Source organism: Halichoerus grypus, chromosome 4 (assembly GCF_964656455.1).
Source record: "Halichoerus grypus chromosome 4, mHalGry1.hap1.1, whole genome shotgun sequence".
NCBI lineage: Eukaryota > Metazoa > Chordata > Mammalia > Carnivora > Phocidae > Halichoerus > Halichoerus grypus.
This window is the reverse complement of record NC_135715.1, coordinates 66,354,395-66,374,805: the sequence shown is the minus strand read 5'-3', so window position 1 is coordinate 66,374,805 and position 20,411 is coordinate 66,354,395. Positions and strand designations below refer to the sequence as shown.

Sequence of the window (20,411 nt, the reverse complement as noted above, 5' to 3'; positions counted from 1 at the left end):
GTACTATGAGTCAGAACATTTGGTATTGTGTCTTGGCACTATTCCTTCCAGATCTTAATCTCTCTAACATTCAGTTTTCATAGTTGTAAGTTGAAAATAATAATAATAATAATAATAATAATAATATGTGATTCTTGCAAAGTTTCAATATTGTCATTGTCAAATTTATATCTGCAGAGAAATTCTAACCATTTCTAACAATACCTTTCTTTTTTTTATTTTATTTTATTATGTTATGTTACTCATCATACATTACATCATTAGTTTTTGAGGTAGTGTTCCATGATTCATTGTCTAGTATAACACCCAGTGCTCCATTCAGTACGTGCCCTCTTTATACCCATCACCAGGCTAACCCATTCCCCCACCCCCCTCCCCTCTAGAACCCTCAGTTTGTTTCTCAGAGTCCATAGTCTCTCATGGTTCGTCTCCCCCTCCGATTTCCTCCCCTTCATTTTTCCCTTCCTGCTATCTTCTTTTTTTTTTTTTAATATATAATGTATTTTTGTTTCAGAGGTACAGGTCTGTGATTCAACAGTCTTACACAATTCACAGCACTCACCATAGCACATACTGTCCCCAATGTCTATCACCCAGCCACCCCATCCCTCCTACCCCCCCCACTCCAGCAACCCTCAGTTTGTTTCCTGAGATTAAGAATTCCTCGTATCATTGAGGTCATATGATACATGTCTTTCTCTGATTGACTTATTTCGCTCAGCATAACACCCTCCAGTTCTATCCACGTCATTGCAAATGGCAAGATTTCATTCCTTTTGATGGCTGCATAGTATTCCATGGTATATATATACCATGTCAATAGACATCTTGGCTCTTTCCACAGTTTGGTTATTGTGGACATTGTGCATGTACCCCTTCAGATCCCTACATTTGTATCTTTGGGGTAAATACCCATTGGTGCAATTGCTGGACTGTATGGTAGCTCTATTTTCAACGTTTTGAGGAACCTCCATACTGTTTTTCAGAGTGGCCGTACCAGCTTGCATTCCCACCAACAGTGTAGGAAGATTCCCCTTTCTCCGCATCCCCACCAACATCTGTCGTTTCCTGACTTGTTAATTTTAGCCATTCTGACTGGTGTGAGGTGATACTCATTGAGGTTTTGATTTGGATTTCCCTAATGCCAAGCGATGTTGAGCACTTTTTCATGTGTCTTTTGGCCATTTGGATGTCTTCTTTGGAAAAATGTCTGTTCATGTCTTCTGCCCATTTCTTGATTGGATCATTTGTTCTTTGGGTGTTGAGTTTGATAAGTTCTTTATAGATTTTGGATACTAGCCCTTTATCTGATATGTCATTTGCAAATATCTTCTCCCATTCTGTCGGTTGTCTTTTGGTTTTGTTGACTGTCTCTTTTGCCGTGCAAAAGCTTATTATCTTGATGAAGTCCCAATAGTTCATTTTTGCCCTTGCTTCCCTTGCCTTTGGCGATGTTTCTATGAAGAAGTTGCTGCGGCTGAGGTCGAAGAGGTTGCTGCCTATGTTCTCCTTTAGGATTTTGATGGACTCTTGTCTCACATTTAGGTCTTTCAGCCATTTTGAGTCTATTTTTGTGTGTGGTGTAAGGAAATGGTACAGTTTCATTTTTCTGCATGTGGTTGTCCAATTTTCCCAGCACCATTTGTTGAAGACACTGTCTTTCTCCATTGGACCTTCTTTCCTGCTTTGTTGAAGATTAGTTGACCATAGAGTTGAGGGTCCATTTCTGGGCTCTCTATTCTGTTCCATTGATCTATGTGTCTGTTTTGTGCTAGTACCATACTGTCTTGATGATGACAGCTTTGTAATAGAGCTTGAAGTCTGGAATTGTGATGCCACCAGCTTTGCTTTTATTTTTCAACTTTCCTCTGGCTATTCGGGGCCTTTTCTGGTTTCATACAAATTTTAGGATTATTTGCTCCATTTCTTTGAAAAAAGTGGATGGTATTTTGATAGGGATTGCATTGAATGTGCAGATTGCTCTAGGTAGCATTGACATCTTTACAATATTTGTTCTTCCAATCCATGAGCATGGAATGTTTTTCCATTTTTTTGTGTCTTCCTCAATTTCTTTCATGAGTATTTTATAATTTTCTGAGTACAGATTCTTTGCCTCTTTGGTTAGATATATTCCTAGGTATCTTATGGTTTTGGGTGCAATTATAAATGGGATCGACTCCTTAATTTCTCTTTCTTCTGTCTTGTTGTTGGTGTATAGGAATGCCATTGATTTCTGTACATTGATTTTATATCCTGCCACTTTACTGAATTCCTGTATGAGTTCTGGCAGTTTTGGGGTGGAGTCTTTTGGGTTTTCCGCATAAAGTATCATATCATCTGCAAACAGTGAAAGTTTGACTTCTTTGCCGAGTTGGATGCCTTTTATTTCTTTTTGTTGTCTGATTGCTGTGGCTAGGACTTCTAATACTATGTTGAGTAGCAGTGGTGATAGTGGACATCCCTGCCATGTTCCTGACCTTAGGAGGAAAGCTCTATTTTTCCCCATTGAGAATGATATTCGCTGTGGGTTTTTCATAGATGGCTTTTATGATATTGAGATATGTACCCTCTATCCCTATACTCTGAAGAGTTTTGATCAAGAAAGGATGCTGTACCTTGTCAAATGCTTTTTCTGCATCTATTGAGAGGATCATATGGTTCTTGTTCTTTCTTTGATTAATGTATTGTATCACATTGATTGATTTGTGGTTGTTGAACCAACCTTGCAGCCCAGGGATAAATCCCACTTGGTCGTGGTGAATAATGCTTTTAAAGTACTGTTGGATCTGGGGCGCCTGGGTGGCTCAGTTGGTTGAGCAACTGCCTTCGGCTCAGGTCATGATCCTGGAGTCCAGGGATCGAGTCCCACATCGGGCTCCCTGCTCGGCGGGGAGTCTGCTTCTCCCTCTGATGCTCCCCCCCTCATGCTCTCTCTCTCATTCTCTCTCTCTCTCTCAAATAAATAAATAAAATCTTTAAAAAATAAAAATAAAAAAATAAAGTACTGTTGGATCCTATTGGCTAGTATTTTGGTGAGAATTTTTGCATCCCTGTTCATCAAGGATACTGGTCTGTAATTCTCCTTTTTGATGGTGTCTTTGTCTGGTTTTTGGATCAAGGTAATGGTGGCCTCATAAAACGAGTTTGGAAGTTTTCCTTCCCTTTCTATTTTTTGGAACAGTTTCAGAAGAATAGGTATTAATTCTTCTTGAAATGGTTGGTAGAATTCCCCTGGGAAGCCATCTGGCCTGGGCTTTTGTTTGTTGGGAGATTTCTGATTACTGCTTCAATTTCCTTAGTGGTTATAGATCTGTTCAGTATTCTATTTCTTCCTGGTTCAGTTTTGGTAGTTGATACATCTCTAGTATGCATCCATTTCTTCCAGATTATCTAATTTGCTGGCATATAGTTGCTCATAATATGTTCTTAAAATTGTATTTCTTTGGTGTCAGTTGTGATGTCTCCTCTTTCATTCATGATTTTGTTGATTTGGGTCCTTTCTCTTTTCTTTTTGATAAGTCTGGCCAGGGGTTTATCAATCTTGTTAATTCTTTCAAAGAACCACCTCCTAGTTTCGTTGATCTGTTCTACCGTTCTTTTGGTTTCTATATTTCATTGATTTCTGCTCTGATCTTTATTATTTCTCTTCTCCTGCTGGGCTTAAGCTTTATTTGCTGTTCTTTCTCCAGCTCCTTTAGGTGAGGGTTAAGTTGTGTATTTGAGACCTTTCTTGTTTCTTGAGAAAGGCTTGTATTGGTATAGGACTGCTTTGTGCATCCCAATGATTTTGAACAGTTGTGTTTTCATTTTCATTTGTTTCCATGAATTTTTTTAATTCTTCTTTAATTTCCTGGTTGACCCATTCATTCTTTAGTAGGATGCTCTTTAGCCTCCATGTATTTGAGTTCTTTCCGACTTTCCTCTTGTGATTGAGTTCTAGTTTCAAAGCATTGTGGTCCGAAAATATGCAGGGAATGATCCCAATCTTTTGGTACCGGTTGAGACCTAATTTGTGACCTAGGATGTTATCTGTTCTGGAGAATGTCCCATGGGCACTAGAGAAGAATGTGTATTCTGTTGCTTTGGGATGGAATATTCTGAATATATCTGTGAAGTCCATTTGGTCCAGTATGTCATTTAAAGTCTTTATTTCCTTGTTGATCTTTTGCTTAGATGATCCGTCCGTTTCAGTGAGGGGGCTGTTAATGTCCCCCACTATTATTGTATTGTTGTCAATGTGTTTCTTTGGTTTTGTTATTAATTGCCTTATATAATTGGCTGCTCCCATGTTAGGGGCATAGATATTTACAATTGTTAGATCTTCTTGTTGGGTAGACCCTTTAAGTATGATATAGTGTTCTTCCTCATCTCTCATTATAGTCTTTGGTTTAAAATCTAATTTGTCTGATATAAGGATTGCCACTCCAGCTTTCTTTTGGTTTCCATTAGCATGGTAAATGGTTTTCCACCCCCTCACTTTCAATCTGGGGGTGTCTTTGGGTCTAAAATGAGTCTCTTGCAGACAGCATATCGATGGGTCTTGTTTTTATATCCATTGTGATAGCCTGTGTCTTTTGATTGGGGCATTTAGCCCATTTACATTCAGGGTAATTATTGAAAGATAGGAATTTAGTGCCATTGTATTGCCTGTAAGGTGACTGTTACTGTATATTGTCTGTGTTCCTCTGTGGTCTATGTTACTTTTAGGCTCTCTCTTCGCTTAGAGGACCTGTTTCAATATTTCTTGTAGGGCTGGTTTTGTGTTTGCAAATTCCTTTAGTTTTTGTTTGTCCTGGAAGTTTTTGTCTCTCCTTCTATTTTCAATGACAGCCTAGCTGGATATAGTATTCTTGGCTGCATATTTTTCTCATTTAGTGCTCTGAATATATCCTGCCAGTCCTTTCTGGCCTGCCAGGCTCTGTGGATAGGTCTGTTGCCAGTCTAATGTTTCTACCATTGTAGGTCACAGATCTCTTGTCCCGAGCTGCTCAGAATTTTCTCTGAGACTCATAAGTTTTACTATTAGATGTTGGGGTGTTGACCTATTTTTATTGATCTTGAGGGGGGTTTTCTGTGCCTCCTGGATTTTGATGCCTGTTTCCTTCCTCCAGTTAGGGAAGTTCTCTGCTATAATTTCTCCAATATACCTTCTGCCCCTCTCTCTCTTTCTTCTTCTGGGATCCCAATTATTCTAATATTATTTCGTCTTATGATATCACTTATCTCTCAAATCTGCCCTCGTGATTCAGCAGTTGTTTATCTCTCTTTTTCTCAGCTTCTTTTTTTCCCATCATTTGGTCTTCTATATCACTAATTCTATCTTCTGCCTCATTTATCCTAGCAGTTAGAGCCTCCATTTTTAATTGCACCTCATTATTAGCCTTTTTGATTTTGACTTGGTTAGATTTTATTTCTTTCATTTTTCCAGAAAGGGTTTCTGTAATATCTTCCATCCTTTTTTCAATCCCAGCTAGTATCTTTAAAATCGTCATTCTGAACTCTAGTTTCCATATCTTACTAATGTCCATATTGCTTAGGTCTCTGGCAGTCGGTACTGTCTCTTGTCCTTTTTTTTGAGGTGATTTTTTTCCGTCTTGTCATCTTGTCCAGAGGAGAATAGATGAATGAGAGAACAAAATGCTAACGGGGTAACTACGACCCCAGAACGATATATATTAAACAAATCAGAAGAGACCTTCCAGAAAGTGGTCGTTTTTCTGTTCAGAGAGTTGCTGCTTTTCTTTTCTTTGATCTCCTTTTGAGTTCGTAGGTGTTCAGAATGGTTTGATCCCTATCTAGCTGAATTCCTGGGACCAGACGAAATTTAGGTCTCCTACTCCTCTGCCATCTTGCTCCTCCCCCCTCTAACAACCTTAATTACAACTCGTACATTTTTGTTATTTCTCTATATAAAGTGGTGACATGTTTTTTTGTTTTATTTTTTTCTTTTTATTAACATATAATGTGTTATTTGTTTCAGGGGTACAGGTCTGTGATTCATCAGTCTAACACAATTCGTAGCACTCACCATAGCACATACCCTCCCCAGTGTCCATCACCCACCCACCCCATCTCTCCCACCCTCCTCCACTCCAGCAACCTTCAGTTTGTTTCCTGAGATTAAGAGTTTCTTATGGTTTGTGTTCTTCTCTAGTTTCATCTTGTTTCTTTTTTCCCTCCCTTCCCTTATGATCCTCTGCCTTTTTTCTCAAATTCCACATTTCAGTGAGATCATATGATAATAGTCTTTGTCTGATTGACTTATTTCGCTTAGCATAATATCCTCTAGTTCCATCCACGTTGTTGCAAATGGCAAGATTTCAATTTTTTGATGGCTGCATAATATTCCATTGTGTGTGTGTGTGTGTGTGTGTGTGAGTGTACACCACATCTTCTTTATCCATTCATCTGTTGATGGACATCTTGGCTCTTTCCATAGTTTGGCTATTGTTGACATTGCTGATATAAATATTGGGGTGCATGTGCCCCTTCAGATCACTGCATTTCTGTCTTTGGGGTAAATACCCAGGAGTGCAATTGCTGGGTCATAGGGTATCTCTATTTTCAACTTTTTGAGGAACCTCCATACTGTTTTCCAGAGTGGCTGCACCAGCTTGTATTCCCACCAACAGTGTAGGAAGTTTCCCCTTTCTCTGCATCCTCGCCAATATCTGTCATTTCCTGACTTGTTAATTTTAGCCATTCTGACTGGTGTGAGGTGGTATCTCATTGAGGTTTTGATTTGGATTTCCCTGATGCCGAGTGATGTCGAGACTTTTTCATGTGTCTTTGGCCATTTGGTTACATGTTTTAGTGAAACTTTCTTCTGGGTTTAACTTTTTGTTACTTTTGTGGGTATTATTGTTACTCAATATGCTGATATACTTTTTATAGTAGAGACATAAATATTTTTGCATATAAACATTTTTCATAGTCTTAAATGATAATCATTTTTCTATAGTAGTAATTCATGTACCGGGTACTGTTTACTCATGTAAATATTCTTGAATGTGTTAACCAGAAAAATTAAATTTATGTTATGAAATATTAAATCAAAATCCTTTTACTACAGATGTAATAACATCTGGCTTTATATTTTTTCTAATGAAATTATTTTAAAAATAATCAAAAACAATAAAAAAAATATTCAGATCTGAGTGTGTTTATTAACATGATGAGTAAAATTTAACTCATAGAATTGAAGTGAGAATAACGAAATAATATAATACCACTAATGCCTGACACTTGGAAGGGTCAAAACAAATTGTCTATTATTTTAAATGTTTCTCTGCTTTAAAACTTTAGAGTTTTATTATGTTACATTTAAAAAGAGTATTTAATTTAGTTTTATTTTTTCAGAGCACCTTCAAATTTAAATCTGAGAGTGACATTCATTTGGCAGAACATCATAAACAGGTTCTGTATGATGGGAAACTTGCAAGTAGTATTGCATTTACATATAATGCTAAGGCCACCGATGCTCAGCTATGCTTGGAATCATCACCAAAGGAAAATGCATCAATTTTTGTTCATTCCCCACATGCTCTAATGCTCCAGGTTGGTGAATAGTAGCTTAGTTTAATGTTCTCATTTACGTATTAAAGCTTGCTAATCTGTAGATCTATAGTTGCTATTTATTTTTCCTTTTTTTTTTCTAGTTCTTTGAATGACATTTTCACCTTCTCCCTTATTTTCTTATTTTTATTTTTTGGCAATATAATTTACCCTGGACTAGTCAGTCTCCTTAGTAGGGAATCTGTAATCTCTGTTATCTTGTCTGTTCTATAATCCTTTGAGATAAAATCAGTTGATTAGCTGAACAGATAGTTGTTAGACACAAAAATATACTTTGCTTTAAGAATGTACTAGTATAACACCCCCATATAAAAATTACTTGGAAATCTTTAAATCTACTAATAGTATTTCTTATTCTAAATTGTGTTTTGATTTATAGCTTCATATTTTCAGTGTAAAAATCTCAACTTATTCAAATTTAGAAGTGGTTGGCAAAGATATTTCACATTTGTATTTTATATGTGTATCAAAAATTTTATAATTGAGGGATTTAAAATATCTATGTTTTAAAAATTTTTTACAAAGTTATTTGGAACAAGGAAATAGTGATAACTTCATGCTTCAGGAGTTTAATACACATTTTTGTTTTTGAACGTAGGATGTGAAAGCTATAGTAACACATTCAATTCATAGTGCAATTCATTCAATTGGAGGGATTCAAGTGCTTTTTCCACTTTTTGCCCAACTGGACAATCGGCAGCTCAATGACAGTCAAGTGGAAACAACTGTCTGGTAAGTTTTCTTTAAATTTGTAATTTCTTATAATTTTTATACACTTAGATTATGCCTGGCACAGTTGATGCTGTGTATATGTATTATAATATTTGGTTTTTATCCCTGAAGTGCTAATAAATCTTTAGTATCTTTAGACTAAGGCAGATTTATATTCATACAATATTAAAACTTCACACTTACAATCATAAAGAAATGACTTGCTTGATAATAAATCAAAACTTCTTACCAGATGTAGCATAATGATTTTAATAAAAATTGAGGAAAAATATTAGTCCTAACCTTATCCTTTGGAAATGCTTATGGTTTGGATCATCCATGAAATCCTGTTAGCTTAAACAAAATTACTACGTTAAAGTTTATTCTGAAAAAGTGGTATTTGATAATAGTTACATAATTTATATATTATATATTAGTATTATTTTATACTTATGTTATCATAATACTAGTATAATATTAATTGATAGTAACTTTCTTTTATATATAGTTCATATATGAGAATCCAAATCTACCCAGTGGCATATCCATGTTTATATAAAAATTCAGTTATTTTCTAATTAGGTTTATTTCATGTGCAATTCTGTAGCTTTGTTCCTTTTTATTAAAACATACCTCATGCATCAAATGCTGATTTAATTTTGTCTCTTAGAATCATTTCTATAAGAAGTTAAATGTGAATTTTAACAACTATTTTTAATCTGTACATTGCTATGTTTGGAAAATTTTAAGAGAAAATCACATAGGTAAACATTCTTTTTTAATCCAGAAGCAATATAGGAATGCTTCCCTAGTATGTACACATATATGTGAAGTTCTTCATGGATCATCCAATTTTGAATTGTTGGAAAACCTAGTGAATAAAGCAAAGATGGGAAAATAAAGTCCATTGAAATGTAACATGATTTTCTCATATTTATTATCTAAATAAGCTATTAACAAAATTCTGTTTTAATTGCTAATAATATTATTCCTGTACTGAGACTACCTTTATGTACAGTATAAACATGAGTATAAATGTGACCTGTACACTTACAACACCCAGCTCCTATCCATGGGTCATGCTTTCTTTTATATCAATGTAAAAGTTGGAGTCTTGAAGTAAAAAGCTTTGAAGTAAAAAAGAATCCTGAAGTCATGCCCTACTGTGATACTATTTTGCTATAAGATCTTAAATAATTTCATCGGGAGGGGTGGATATCAGCCTAGTGGAAAGATAAAACTTTAAATTTCAGTCCTGGATGTAAATTCAAATGTTTTGCTCTTTATCATCTAAGTGAACCAATATACATTGGAATCAGTAATTAAAAACTTAGTAAGTTCTATGAAAAGAAGTTGGGGATGAAGTAGCCTGTAGAAAAACTCCCATGTGTAATTTAAATATTCCTTATGAATTAATATTGTCTATAATCATTTTAACCTGAAATGGAATTTGCTGCTTTGTGAAGAAAAAGTAGAAAGATTATATAGTTTGAAAATGTTATAACTAAAAGTGTCACAATAATTTATATCTACATAAATAGCTATTTTAAAATCTTAGTGCTAAAATCATATTTTAACAGGTTATCTGGTCCATTCATCCAGGGCACATGGTTATTTTTCATTGCCTGTCTTCAAAACTCATTTTAATGTTTATATTTTGGTATTTAAACTGTATTTATTTCATCATGGAGTTAGAAGACAATGTAAGGGGTCAGCATTCTGATTTTCATTTTTATTTGGTTTTAGTTCTTTTGTATCATTCATCTTAATTTTTCTCTGTAATAAATAACTTCAACTTTTGCAGTGATATACATGTTCTTAGTTTAAATCCAACAGAAAACATATAATAAGAAAAGTATCACTATCCTCTTTAGTAATAATACATACCCAATTCCAAGCTACCCTGCAATTCAGTTATGTGCTATTTTGAATTCTTATCTAATACTTTTGCATTAATTGTGTCAAAGCCCTTGATGTCTGAGGTTGGCTCTTTTGTGGAAAATTGTATCTATCAGTAATAATAGTCTTTTGTTATTTCAAGTTTTGAAGGGGGCCGTTACAGATAAGTGTGTGCATCAGTGGTACAGTCTTTTGGTTTTTAAAGTTTTAAAACCAAGTTACTAAATGGGACTTCTCCCTCTACCTGAAAAACCCAGATTCTTAGCTGTAGGGCAAGGGTCAATAGAATTTCTTGTTTTCTGGCTATATCATAAATTCATACAGATGAATGAGACCTTGAAATAGGACATATCCTCTTATTTTTAGTTGTTATTAAATTATTCTAGATGAAGGAGAACCTATTTGAAGTTTTTAAATTTCCAGAGAAAATTATATTCTTTTTTTGAAAATCTGTTTGCATAATAAATATATGCCAACAATTATAATATTATCTAACTTTTAATTACTTTTTGGAGAAATTGAGCTAAGCTATAAAATCAGTTACTTCTCTGTCTTCTGTGTTTCAAGCTGAAGCTTTAGTTTCCATGTTGTTTCCTCCACTCAGTAATCCTTTTTTATGAAACTTTTTATTGTTTCTCTGGTGGTACTATTATACTGTCCTTAGAAATCTTGATGAGTTTTACTCTACATGGGGGGTTAGTATTAAAATAATTTATTGAAGGAAAAATCTTATTTTCTGGAGCCTTTATAAATAGGCCTTGTGCAGAATTTTTGTGGCTTTGTTTTATCATGAAGACTATGTATTATGGTTGTTATATGTGTGGACTTCCAAGTCAGACAGACTTGGGTTCAAATCCCGGGTTTATTGTATTATTAGTGCACCCTTGAATATGTTAACAATTTTGTGCTTCCGTTTCCACCATTATAAAATTGCAATAATAATAGCACATTGGATTATTTAGATTAAATGTGATAAAATACATAGATCATTATAGTAAGCACTCAGTACATGCTGGGTTTTGTTACCATGACAGTGGGCTAGATGATCTACAAGAGTATCTCTAATACTATGGTTTTATATTTTAAAAATTATATATCCTTAATCTTGGAAATTGGTTGTTATAATATGGGCTGTATTACTTTATATTTGAACTTCTATCAGTGATAGTATTTACAATAGAGACTTAAGTTATTAATTAGGACTTATATTTTGAACTTTAATTGTAGTGATGAAAACTGGTTTTGAACTATCCATTTTCTAGATATAGTGGCTTAAAATAGAGGATGTGTTAACTCAAGTTTTGAAGCCAACACCAAGTCAAAGAAAGCCTGGAAGGGTTTAAGATGATTTTTCTTTAGCTGGTTTTTGGATCTTGTATAGCTGCCCCTTTAGTACTTAAATTTCCAGGAATAACACTTTTTTGTCACCTTTTCTTTTAACACATAGTTTTAGCTTTTATCATGGCACAAAAAAATTCACCAACAAAATGAGTAGATAAATATTACTGAACTGAGTTAAATAGCTTGTGGCATCACAAACAGTATTTTTGATGTTACCTGTTTTTGATAAGTAAATTAGGCCAGTATGTAGTTACCATTTTGATTTCATTCTATTCATAATGATTCTCAAGCCCTGTGATCACCTTGAGTAATTCTTCCAAGTGATCAAAGCTGTTTGGATGTTTTTTTTGGATGTTTTGTCATTCCTCAGGAACTATTTTATATTGGACTTGTCAATCTCAGTCCAGTGAATATTGAGAGCAATAACTAAACAAATTGCCTTTAATTAGACATTTAATAAATGGTTTTAATGACTAAAAGAATGAACAAATAATTAATAAATTATTTCAAGAAGTATAACTCTAATCTTGAAGTAATCATATTTTTTGTATTTTGTATCTCAGAATGACTCCATAAATTAAAAATTTGATTTTCCTTTGATTTGGATGATCAGATACATTGTAAATGACATATCTTTCTCATTTGGTCCACCCTCCTTTTTTTCAGAACATATGTTGTTAAATTCTTTACATGATATAAAATAAACCTTCCTAATGGTGTGATATGGGAAGAATTTGCTTTGAAAAAATATGTTTTCTGGGGCAAGGTATAAATAGGCTTTTGTTTATCAAACAACTAAAAATACACTAAGCAAGAAATTCTCATTAGTGACAATGTGATGCAATGAGCAGGACTTCTTTTGTATCAGACAGATTAAGACTCAAACCAGTGTTCTGTACTATCTGATCTTAGGTGATAAGATTGTTCGAGGGTGTTAGTAGTAGTAGTACATGGCATTTACTGAGTACTTACTATGTGCCAGTCTCTGTGACTGTATTATCTCATCCAATACTTTCTGCTGATGAGGGAGAGAAAAACTGAGTAACTTCCTCAAGGCACAAGACTTAAGTGGCACATTAGAACCAGAATCCTAATCCTGAAAGCCTGACTCCAGAGCCCTCCCTCTAAACCACTGTGGACAACTCTGTGAATCACTTTTGCTAACTGTGGAATGATTTTTAGTAATGCCAACTTTATCTGACTGTAAAATGAATTAAACTAAGCTAGTCTATGCGAAATATCTATCATACTTTCTGGTACGTAGTAGACATTGAATGTGTTCTCTCTCTTTCCTCAGTGGTTATTAGTCTGTTGATGTAGACTATATGATGTGATATAATTTTGTATTACTAAAATTTATTTCTAATGCTGTTTTAACTGAAAAATTTTACAAATTAAAATTCAATCTCGAGTGATAGTTTAAATGAATTCTTTTAAATATATAAATATTTTTCTCAGAAAACTGTTCTTTTTGTTTTTAGTTATGATACAAGTTGTTTGGTAGACTGCTTGATGGAATGTGAGATATAAAAAAATTTAGGGAATCCCATAGGAATTTATGTCAGTGACCTATCATTAAGAATCTTCTTGTAATGTGAATGTTAATGACTCATTAATTGTTTAGTGAACTTAAATGAAGATTTTTTTTCCTTTTTTTCTTCTTTCTTTCTTTCTTTGTTTCTTTCTTTCAGAGGGGGAGAGGAAGAGGGGTGGGAAGGGGCAGAGGGGGAGGGAGAGAGAGAATCCCAAGCAGGCTCCAGCCCAGTGTGGAGCCTGACACTGGGATGGATCTCACAACCCTGAGATCATGACCTGAGCCAAAATCAAGAGTTGGACGCTTAACCGACTGAGCCACCCAGGCTCCCCAAAGATTTTTTTTTCTTAAAATGTATTTTGCTCATCAGTTATTCCAATGATTATCTTGAATTTTATAACTCCCTTAATAATTAAGCCATTCCTTTAGTTAAAAATTTCATTGTAAAGTCCTGATTAGCACTACTGTTATGTGTAAACCAACAAAATTGCCTGGAAATTTCAGTATTTTCAGTGACTACCTAAACCAGATTTTCCCTTACGCTTTGAAGTGACTTAAAAATCGTTTGTCCAACCATGTTTTCTGATTGTTAGTTCAGGGAAAATTACCTATTACACATACAATGTCAAAATTTTATTATATAGTTTTAACCCAATTGACAAAAAAATGAAATGTGATTGATTTCAGTTGGCAAAGAAGTGAAATCAGTACCTGTTGATAATGATTGTCTCTCTTGTGAAGGTTATTGTTAATATATGTAGAATATAGTATTTTGGTTTCCAAAAGCATTTAAGTATTTTTAAATATACACCTATCAAATTATATTCCCTTTATATTTTTTCAGAAAGAATGTATGTCTGTCACTTCTTACTATATATATTTGCTAGTTTGCCTTTTTTAGTTTACTAAATTATTAATGAAAATTCTTTAAGTAAAACAGACACAAAAAGTGTATTTGAGGTACATGGATTACTACTATTAGAGGAGAAAAAAGCAAATAATAATTTATTTAGTGAGATTTAACTAAAGTAAAATGGAATTTATATTGAATTTACTGTGAAAATTAATTTTTAAGAAGTAAAAAATAAAATACATTAAGCATTCTGCCTGAAACATAAGGAAACTATAATTTAATGTTCAAGTAACTTCCTCTTGTCAGGCAAGTCCTTTCTACTCTGTGGAGTCTCTACAAGAGATATCTAATAATAAAAGTTGTAGTACATCTAGCAATTTAATAAATTTGTCAGCTGTCAACAAGAGTGGATATTTTGTTTTATTCTAGATTTATGACTTATGATTTATTGACTTTTCAAATAAGCTGGTGTCTTATAGTCCATTTTAAAGTGTTTTTTATAATGAGTGATTGCTCTCACAATGATTCTTTCATAAAAAGTTTCCTTTAAATTTAGTGAAATGCATTTTTAATGCTATGTTAGTTTATGCTATTTCATTTTACAGCACATAATTTTACTCTATAAAAGGCAAGGCTTTTGCTTTATCTTTGCTGCCCCCCCCAAAAAAACATAATTGTTTTGTCAAAGGGGTAACTGCAAATTATTTGTTGCAGAAATTTTGGCAACCATAAGCACATCTTTACTGAATTAGTTGCCTTAATTTTCCTCTAGTTTGTATATCCACATAGTTTCTCCTTTTATATTTCAATCAATCTTGTCACAATCTTATTTTTCACATGAAATAGCATTCATTTCTTCTAACTTTTCTCTCTTTATATTCCTTTTGAAAGTAAGAAAAATTCTTAATTGATTTTGATTTTATGATAATCATAGAGTCTAAAACTAAGATAAATATTATTTGCTTTTATAAGAACTATTGTCATATGTTGATCTCTTCACCTTCAGAAGCCCAGATTTTCTAATGAAAAGTGGGTATAATACTAAGAGTCTCCCCAGTGTTGAAGCTCTTTTCCCTTACTCTTTCCTGGATGTGATGACCATTATGTGCACTGAGTTGAATCTTTAAGAAAAGAATTAATAAGGCATCATCAGGAGATTCCAGTCAATTTAGTACTGTAATTTTATTTGCTTTTACTTTATTTTGTTTCTAGGTCCATGGTCTTATTACTCTAGGCTGAGAAGTCCCAAAGCTTTTTTTCTAGCTATCTTCTATTTAGGTCCATATACCCAAACCATGTAGAAGGTATCTCAAAATCAACATGCCTTAAATAAAAACCCAAAACTTTCTTCTTTGTGTAATTTCTGTTGCTTTTGATATTCTTTTTGTTTTTAAATTTTAGAATTAGTTTTAATTTTTGTGAAAGACTTCATTTTTTTAGAGCAGGTTTGGGTTTACAATAAAATCAAGAAGAAGATAGAGAGATTTCCCATGCACTCCCTTTCCCCACACATGCATACCATCCCCCTTAATCAGCGTCACTCACCAGAATGACACATTTTTTTACCAAGGATGAAACTAAATTGTTACAATATAATCATTCAAAGTCTGTAGTGTATCTTAGAATTCCCTCTTGGTGTTTTACATTCTGTGGGTTTGGACAAAAGTATAATGACATATACCTATAAAGTATTTGCACTTCCCTAAAAATTTTTTGTGCTCCACTTATTCATCTTTTTCCTGCTCACACTCTCCCCCTGGAAACCACTGGTCTTTTTATTGTCGCTAATAGTTTTGTCATTTCCACAATGTCATAGTTGAAATCACATAGTATGTAAGCTTCTCAGATTGTCTTCTTTCACTTAGTAATATACAGTTAGGATCCCTCCATGGCTTTTCATGACTTGATGGTTCATTTCTTCTTAGCACTGAATATATATATTCCTTTGTCTGTATGTAGCACAGTTTATTTATTCATTCACCTATCGAAGGACATCTTGGTTGTTTCCAAGTTTTGGAAATTACGACTAAAGCAGCTGCAAACATTTTGCAGGTTTTTCTGTGGGTGTAAGTTTTCAACTCCTTTGGGTAGATACCAAGGAGGATGATTGCTGGTTTATATGATAAAAGTATGTTTAGTTTTGTAAGAAACCTCTCAACTGTCTTCCAAAGTGCCCATACCATTTTCTGCCTTCCACCAGCAGTGAATGAGAATTCCTGTTGCTCCATAACCTCACTAGCATTTGGTGTTGTCAGTGTTCTGGAATCTGGCCACTGTAGAAGGTGTGTAGTGGTATCTCATTGTTTTTATTTGCATTTACCTGATGACGTGATGTGGAGCATCTTTTTATATCCTTATTTGTCATTCTTTTTTTTTTTTTTTTAATTTTTTAATTGTTATGTTAATCCCCATACATTACATCATTAGTTTTAGATATAGTGTTCCATGATTCATTGTTTGTGCATAACACCCAGTGCTCCATGCAGAACGTGCCCTCCTCAATACCCATCACCAGGCTAACCCATCCTCCCAACCCCCTCCCCTCTAGAACTCTCAGTTTGTTTTTCAGAGTCCATTGTCTCTCATGGTTCTTCTCCCCCTCCGATTTCCCCCCCTTCATTCTTCCCCTCCTGCTACATTCTTCTTCTTCTTTTTTTCTTTCTTAACATATATTGCATTATTTGTTTCAGAGGTACAGATCTGAGATTCAACAGTCTTGCACAATTCACAGCGCTTACCAGAACCCATACCCTCCCCAGTGTCCATCACCCAGTCACCCCATCCCTCCCCCCCCCATCCCCCACTCCAGCAACCCTCAGTTTGTTTCCTGAGCTTATTTGTCATTCTTTATCTGCTTCAGTGAGGTGTCTGTTCAGGACTTGGGTTCAGTTTTTAATCAGCTTGTTTGTTTTCTTATTGTTCAGTTTTAAGAGTTCTTTTATATTTTGGATAACAGTCCTTTCATCAGATATGTCTTTGGCAAATATTTTCTCCCAATCTGTAGCTTGTCTTTTAATTCTCTTGATATTGTCTTTCCTGGAGAAGATTTTAATTTTAATGAAGTCCAACTTATTAATTATTTCTTCATGGATTGTTTCTTTGATGTTTATCTAAAAAGTCATCACCATACTCAAGGTCATCTAGGTTTTTTCTTATGTTATCTTTTAGGAGTTACTTAGTTTTGCATTTTACATTTAAGTCTGTGATCCGTTTTGAGTAGACTTTTGTGAAGCATGTAAGGTCTGTTTTCTAGATTTACTTTTTCATGTGGTTGACCAATTTTTCCAGCAGCATTGTTGAAGACACTTTGCTCCATTGTATTTCCTTTGCTCATTTGTCAAAGATCAGTCGACTCTATTTATTGGTGTCTATTTCTTGGCTCTCTCTTCTGTTCCATCCGTTGATCTATTTTTTATTCTTTCACCAATTCCACACTGTCTTGATTACTATAGCTTTATAGTAAGTCTTGAGGTTAGTAGTGTCAGTCTTCCAACTTTGTTCTTTAGTACTTTGTTGGCTATTTTTTGCCTCTTTATATAAATTTTGGAATATATTGTGACTATCCATAAAATAACTTACTGGGTTTTTGACTAATATTGCACTGAACCTATAGATCAATTTGGGAAGAACTGACATCTTGATATTTATTCCTTCTATTCATCCACCTGGAATATCTCTCCATTTATTTAGTTCATTTTTTTATATAATTCTGGAGAGTTTTATAATTTTTATCATATAGATCTTGTATATATTTTGTTAGATTTACACAAAAATAAGTATTTTTGGGGGGTGCTAAAGTAAATGGTACTGAAATTTTAATTTCAGATTCCACTTGTTCATTGTTGGTTTGTGGGAAAACAGATGACTTTTTAAATTAATCTGTATCCTGCAAGCTTGCTATAATTGCTTATTAGTTCCAAGAGGTTTTTTGTGGATTCTTTTGGATTTTCCACACAGATAATCATGCCACCTGCAAACAAAGACAGTTTCATGTCTTCCTTACCAATTTGTATATGTTTCCTTTTTTTCTTTTTTTCTCACAATAGCAAGGACTCCTAGTATGATGTGGAAAAGGAATGGTGAGAGGGGACATCATTGCCTTGTGTCTGATCTTAGTGGGAAAACTTTGAGTTTTTCATCAAGTATGATGTTAGCTGTAGGTTTTGTTTTTTTTTTTTTAAGATTTTATTTATTAGAGAAAGAGAGAGCAGGAGAGAGCGAGTGAGGGAGCATGGGGTGGGTAGGGGAAGGGTGGAGGGAGAGGGAGAAGCAGGCTCCCTATTGAGTGGGGAGCGCATCACAGGACTCATCTCGGGGCTCAATCCCAGGATCCTGAGACTATAACCTGAGCCGAAGGCAGATGCTTAACCGACTGAGCCACCCAGGCACCCTGTAGCTGGTTTTTATAGATAGTTTTTATCAAGTTGAGAAAGTTCCTTGTTCACTATGAGTTTTTATCATGAATTGTTGTTGAATTGTGTCAAATGCTTTTTCTGCATCTATTGATACGAACATGCCATTTTTCTTTTTCAGCCTGTTGATGTGATAGATGATACTAATTGATTTTGAATCTTGAACTAGCCTTGCATACTGTGGAGAAATCCCACTTGGTTGTGTTGTATAATTCTTTTTATACTTTTTTGGATACAATTTGTTGAGGTTTTTTGCATTTATGTTCATGGGAGATACTGGTCTGTAGTTTTCTTATAATGTTTTTGTCTGGTTTTGATATTAGAGTGATGTTGGGCTCAAAGAATGAGTTAGGAAGTAGTTACTCTGCTTCAGTCCTCTGAAAGATACTGTAGAGAATTGGTATAATTTCTTTCCATTTAAAGTGTTTGGTAGAATTCACTAGTGAACCCATCTGGGCCTGGTGCTTTCTGTTTTGGAAAATTGTTAAATACTGAGTCAGTTTCTTTAATAGATACAGGTCTGTTCAGGATACCTTTCTTTTTGTGTGAGCTTTGACAGGTTGTGTCTTTTAGGTAACTGGTCCTTCTCATTATGTTATCAAATCTGTGGGCATAGAATTGTTCCTTTTTGTCCTTTTAATTTCCATAGGATCTGAGGTTATATCCCTTCTTTCATTTCTGATACTAGTATTTTTTTTTAAATGTTTTATTTATTTATTCATGAGAGTCAGAGAGAGAGAGAGAGAGGCAGAGGCAGAGGGAGAAGCAGGCTCCCCGCCTAGCAGGGAGCCCGATGCGGGACTCGATCCCAGGACCCCGGGATCATGACCTGAGCCGAAGGCAGACGCTTAACCGTCTGAGCCACCCAGGCGCCCCTCTGATATTAGTATTTTGTGTCCTCTCTTTTTCTTAGACTGGCTAGAGTCTTAATCAATTTTATGGATATTTTCAGTGAACCAGCTTTTTGTTCCATTGATTTTCTCTCTTGATTTCCTCTTCTCAATTGCTTTCATTTATACCTTAATTCTTATTATTTCTTTTTTTGTGTTTACTTTGGATTTAGTTTACTCTTCTTTTTCTAGTTTCCTAAGGTGGAAATGTAGATTATTATTTTAGATCTTTCTTCTTTTCTACAGGTGCATAATAGAGGTTTGAACACAATTCCAGTGTGTGGAGAGGTAGTTCCCTGTACCACTGTTACCACCAGACAGTTCTGTGTAACACTAGCTGGTTGTCCTACAATTTAATTCAATTCTAATACTATCTACTTGGAGATAGTGTCAGATCCCACATGTTAAGGGAGCAGTCATAGAAGACTGGTGCTCTGACTTTAGACACCAGTCACAAGCCCAGATTATCACCTGTGCTTTTGACCAACTGACTATAGATTGGAGATTCGAACAACCCCCTCCTTGGTCTTCTGATGCCTGGTGTTACCTGGACCCGTGACAGACTGACTATCAATCAGACGTTCCTCTACCACCTCCTTCAGTTGAATTAATTTGCTGGAGAGTCTCACAGAGCACAGGGAAATATTTTACTGACTGGATTTCTGGTTTATTATGATGAAAGATACGGATGAACGTTTAGATGAACATCCAGATGGAAGAAATGCATAGGGCAATGTATGGGGAAAGGGCACAGAGCTACCATGCCCTCGGCAGGCCACTCTGCCTTCCTCTGCACATGCTTGCAGACCCGCTCTCTGAACCTGTCCTTTATGATTTTATGGAGGCTTCATTACATAGGTATGATTGATTCAATCATTGGCCGTTGGTGATTGGACTCCGTGTCCAGGTTCTCTCCTTCCCTGCCAGATAGGGTGGGGGAGGTGGGATTGAAAGTTCCAACCTTCTAATCACATGACTGGCTTCACTGGCAACTAGTTGTCCTCCTTAGGTGAGTTCCAAAGGTCATCTCATTAACATGACAAAAGATATCTTTCTCACACCCATCACTTAGGAAATTTCAAGGGTTTTAGGAACTTTGTGCCAGAAACTGGGATGAAGACCAAATATGTACATTGGTATTATAAATCACAGTATCACAGCATTCGATGCTATAAATTTCCTTGTAAGCATTGCTT

General features: G+C 34.8%; 1 protein-coding gene across 4 annotated transcripts in view; it reads left to right on the top strand.

Moving 5' to 3' along the window:
* The window catches only part of NBEA (neurobeachin), a 694,224-nt gene that overhangs the window by 136,685 nt on the left and 537,128 nt on the right, over positions 1–20,411 (top strand). For all 4 annotated transcript variants that reach the window (XM_078070461.1, XM_078070460.1, XM_078070459.1 and 1 more), the window contains exons 9-10: positions 7,360–7,557; positions 8,174–8,307. In XM_078070461.1, coding sequence (XP_077926587.1) covers positions 7,360–7,557; positions 8,174–8,307 — 332 coding nt within the window. The remainder of the gene's footprint in view (positions 1–7,359; positions 7,558–8,173; positions 8,308–20,411) is intronic.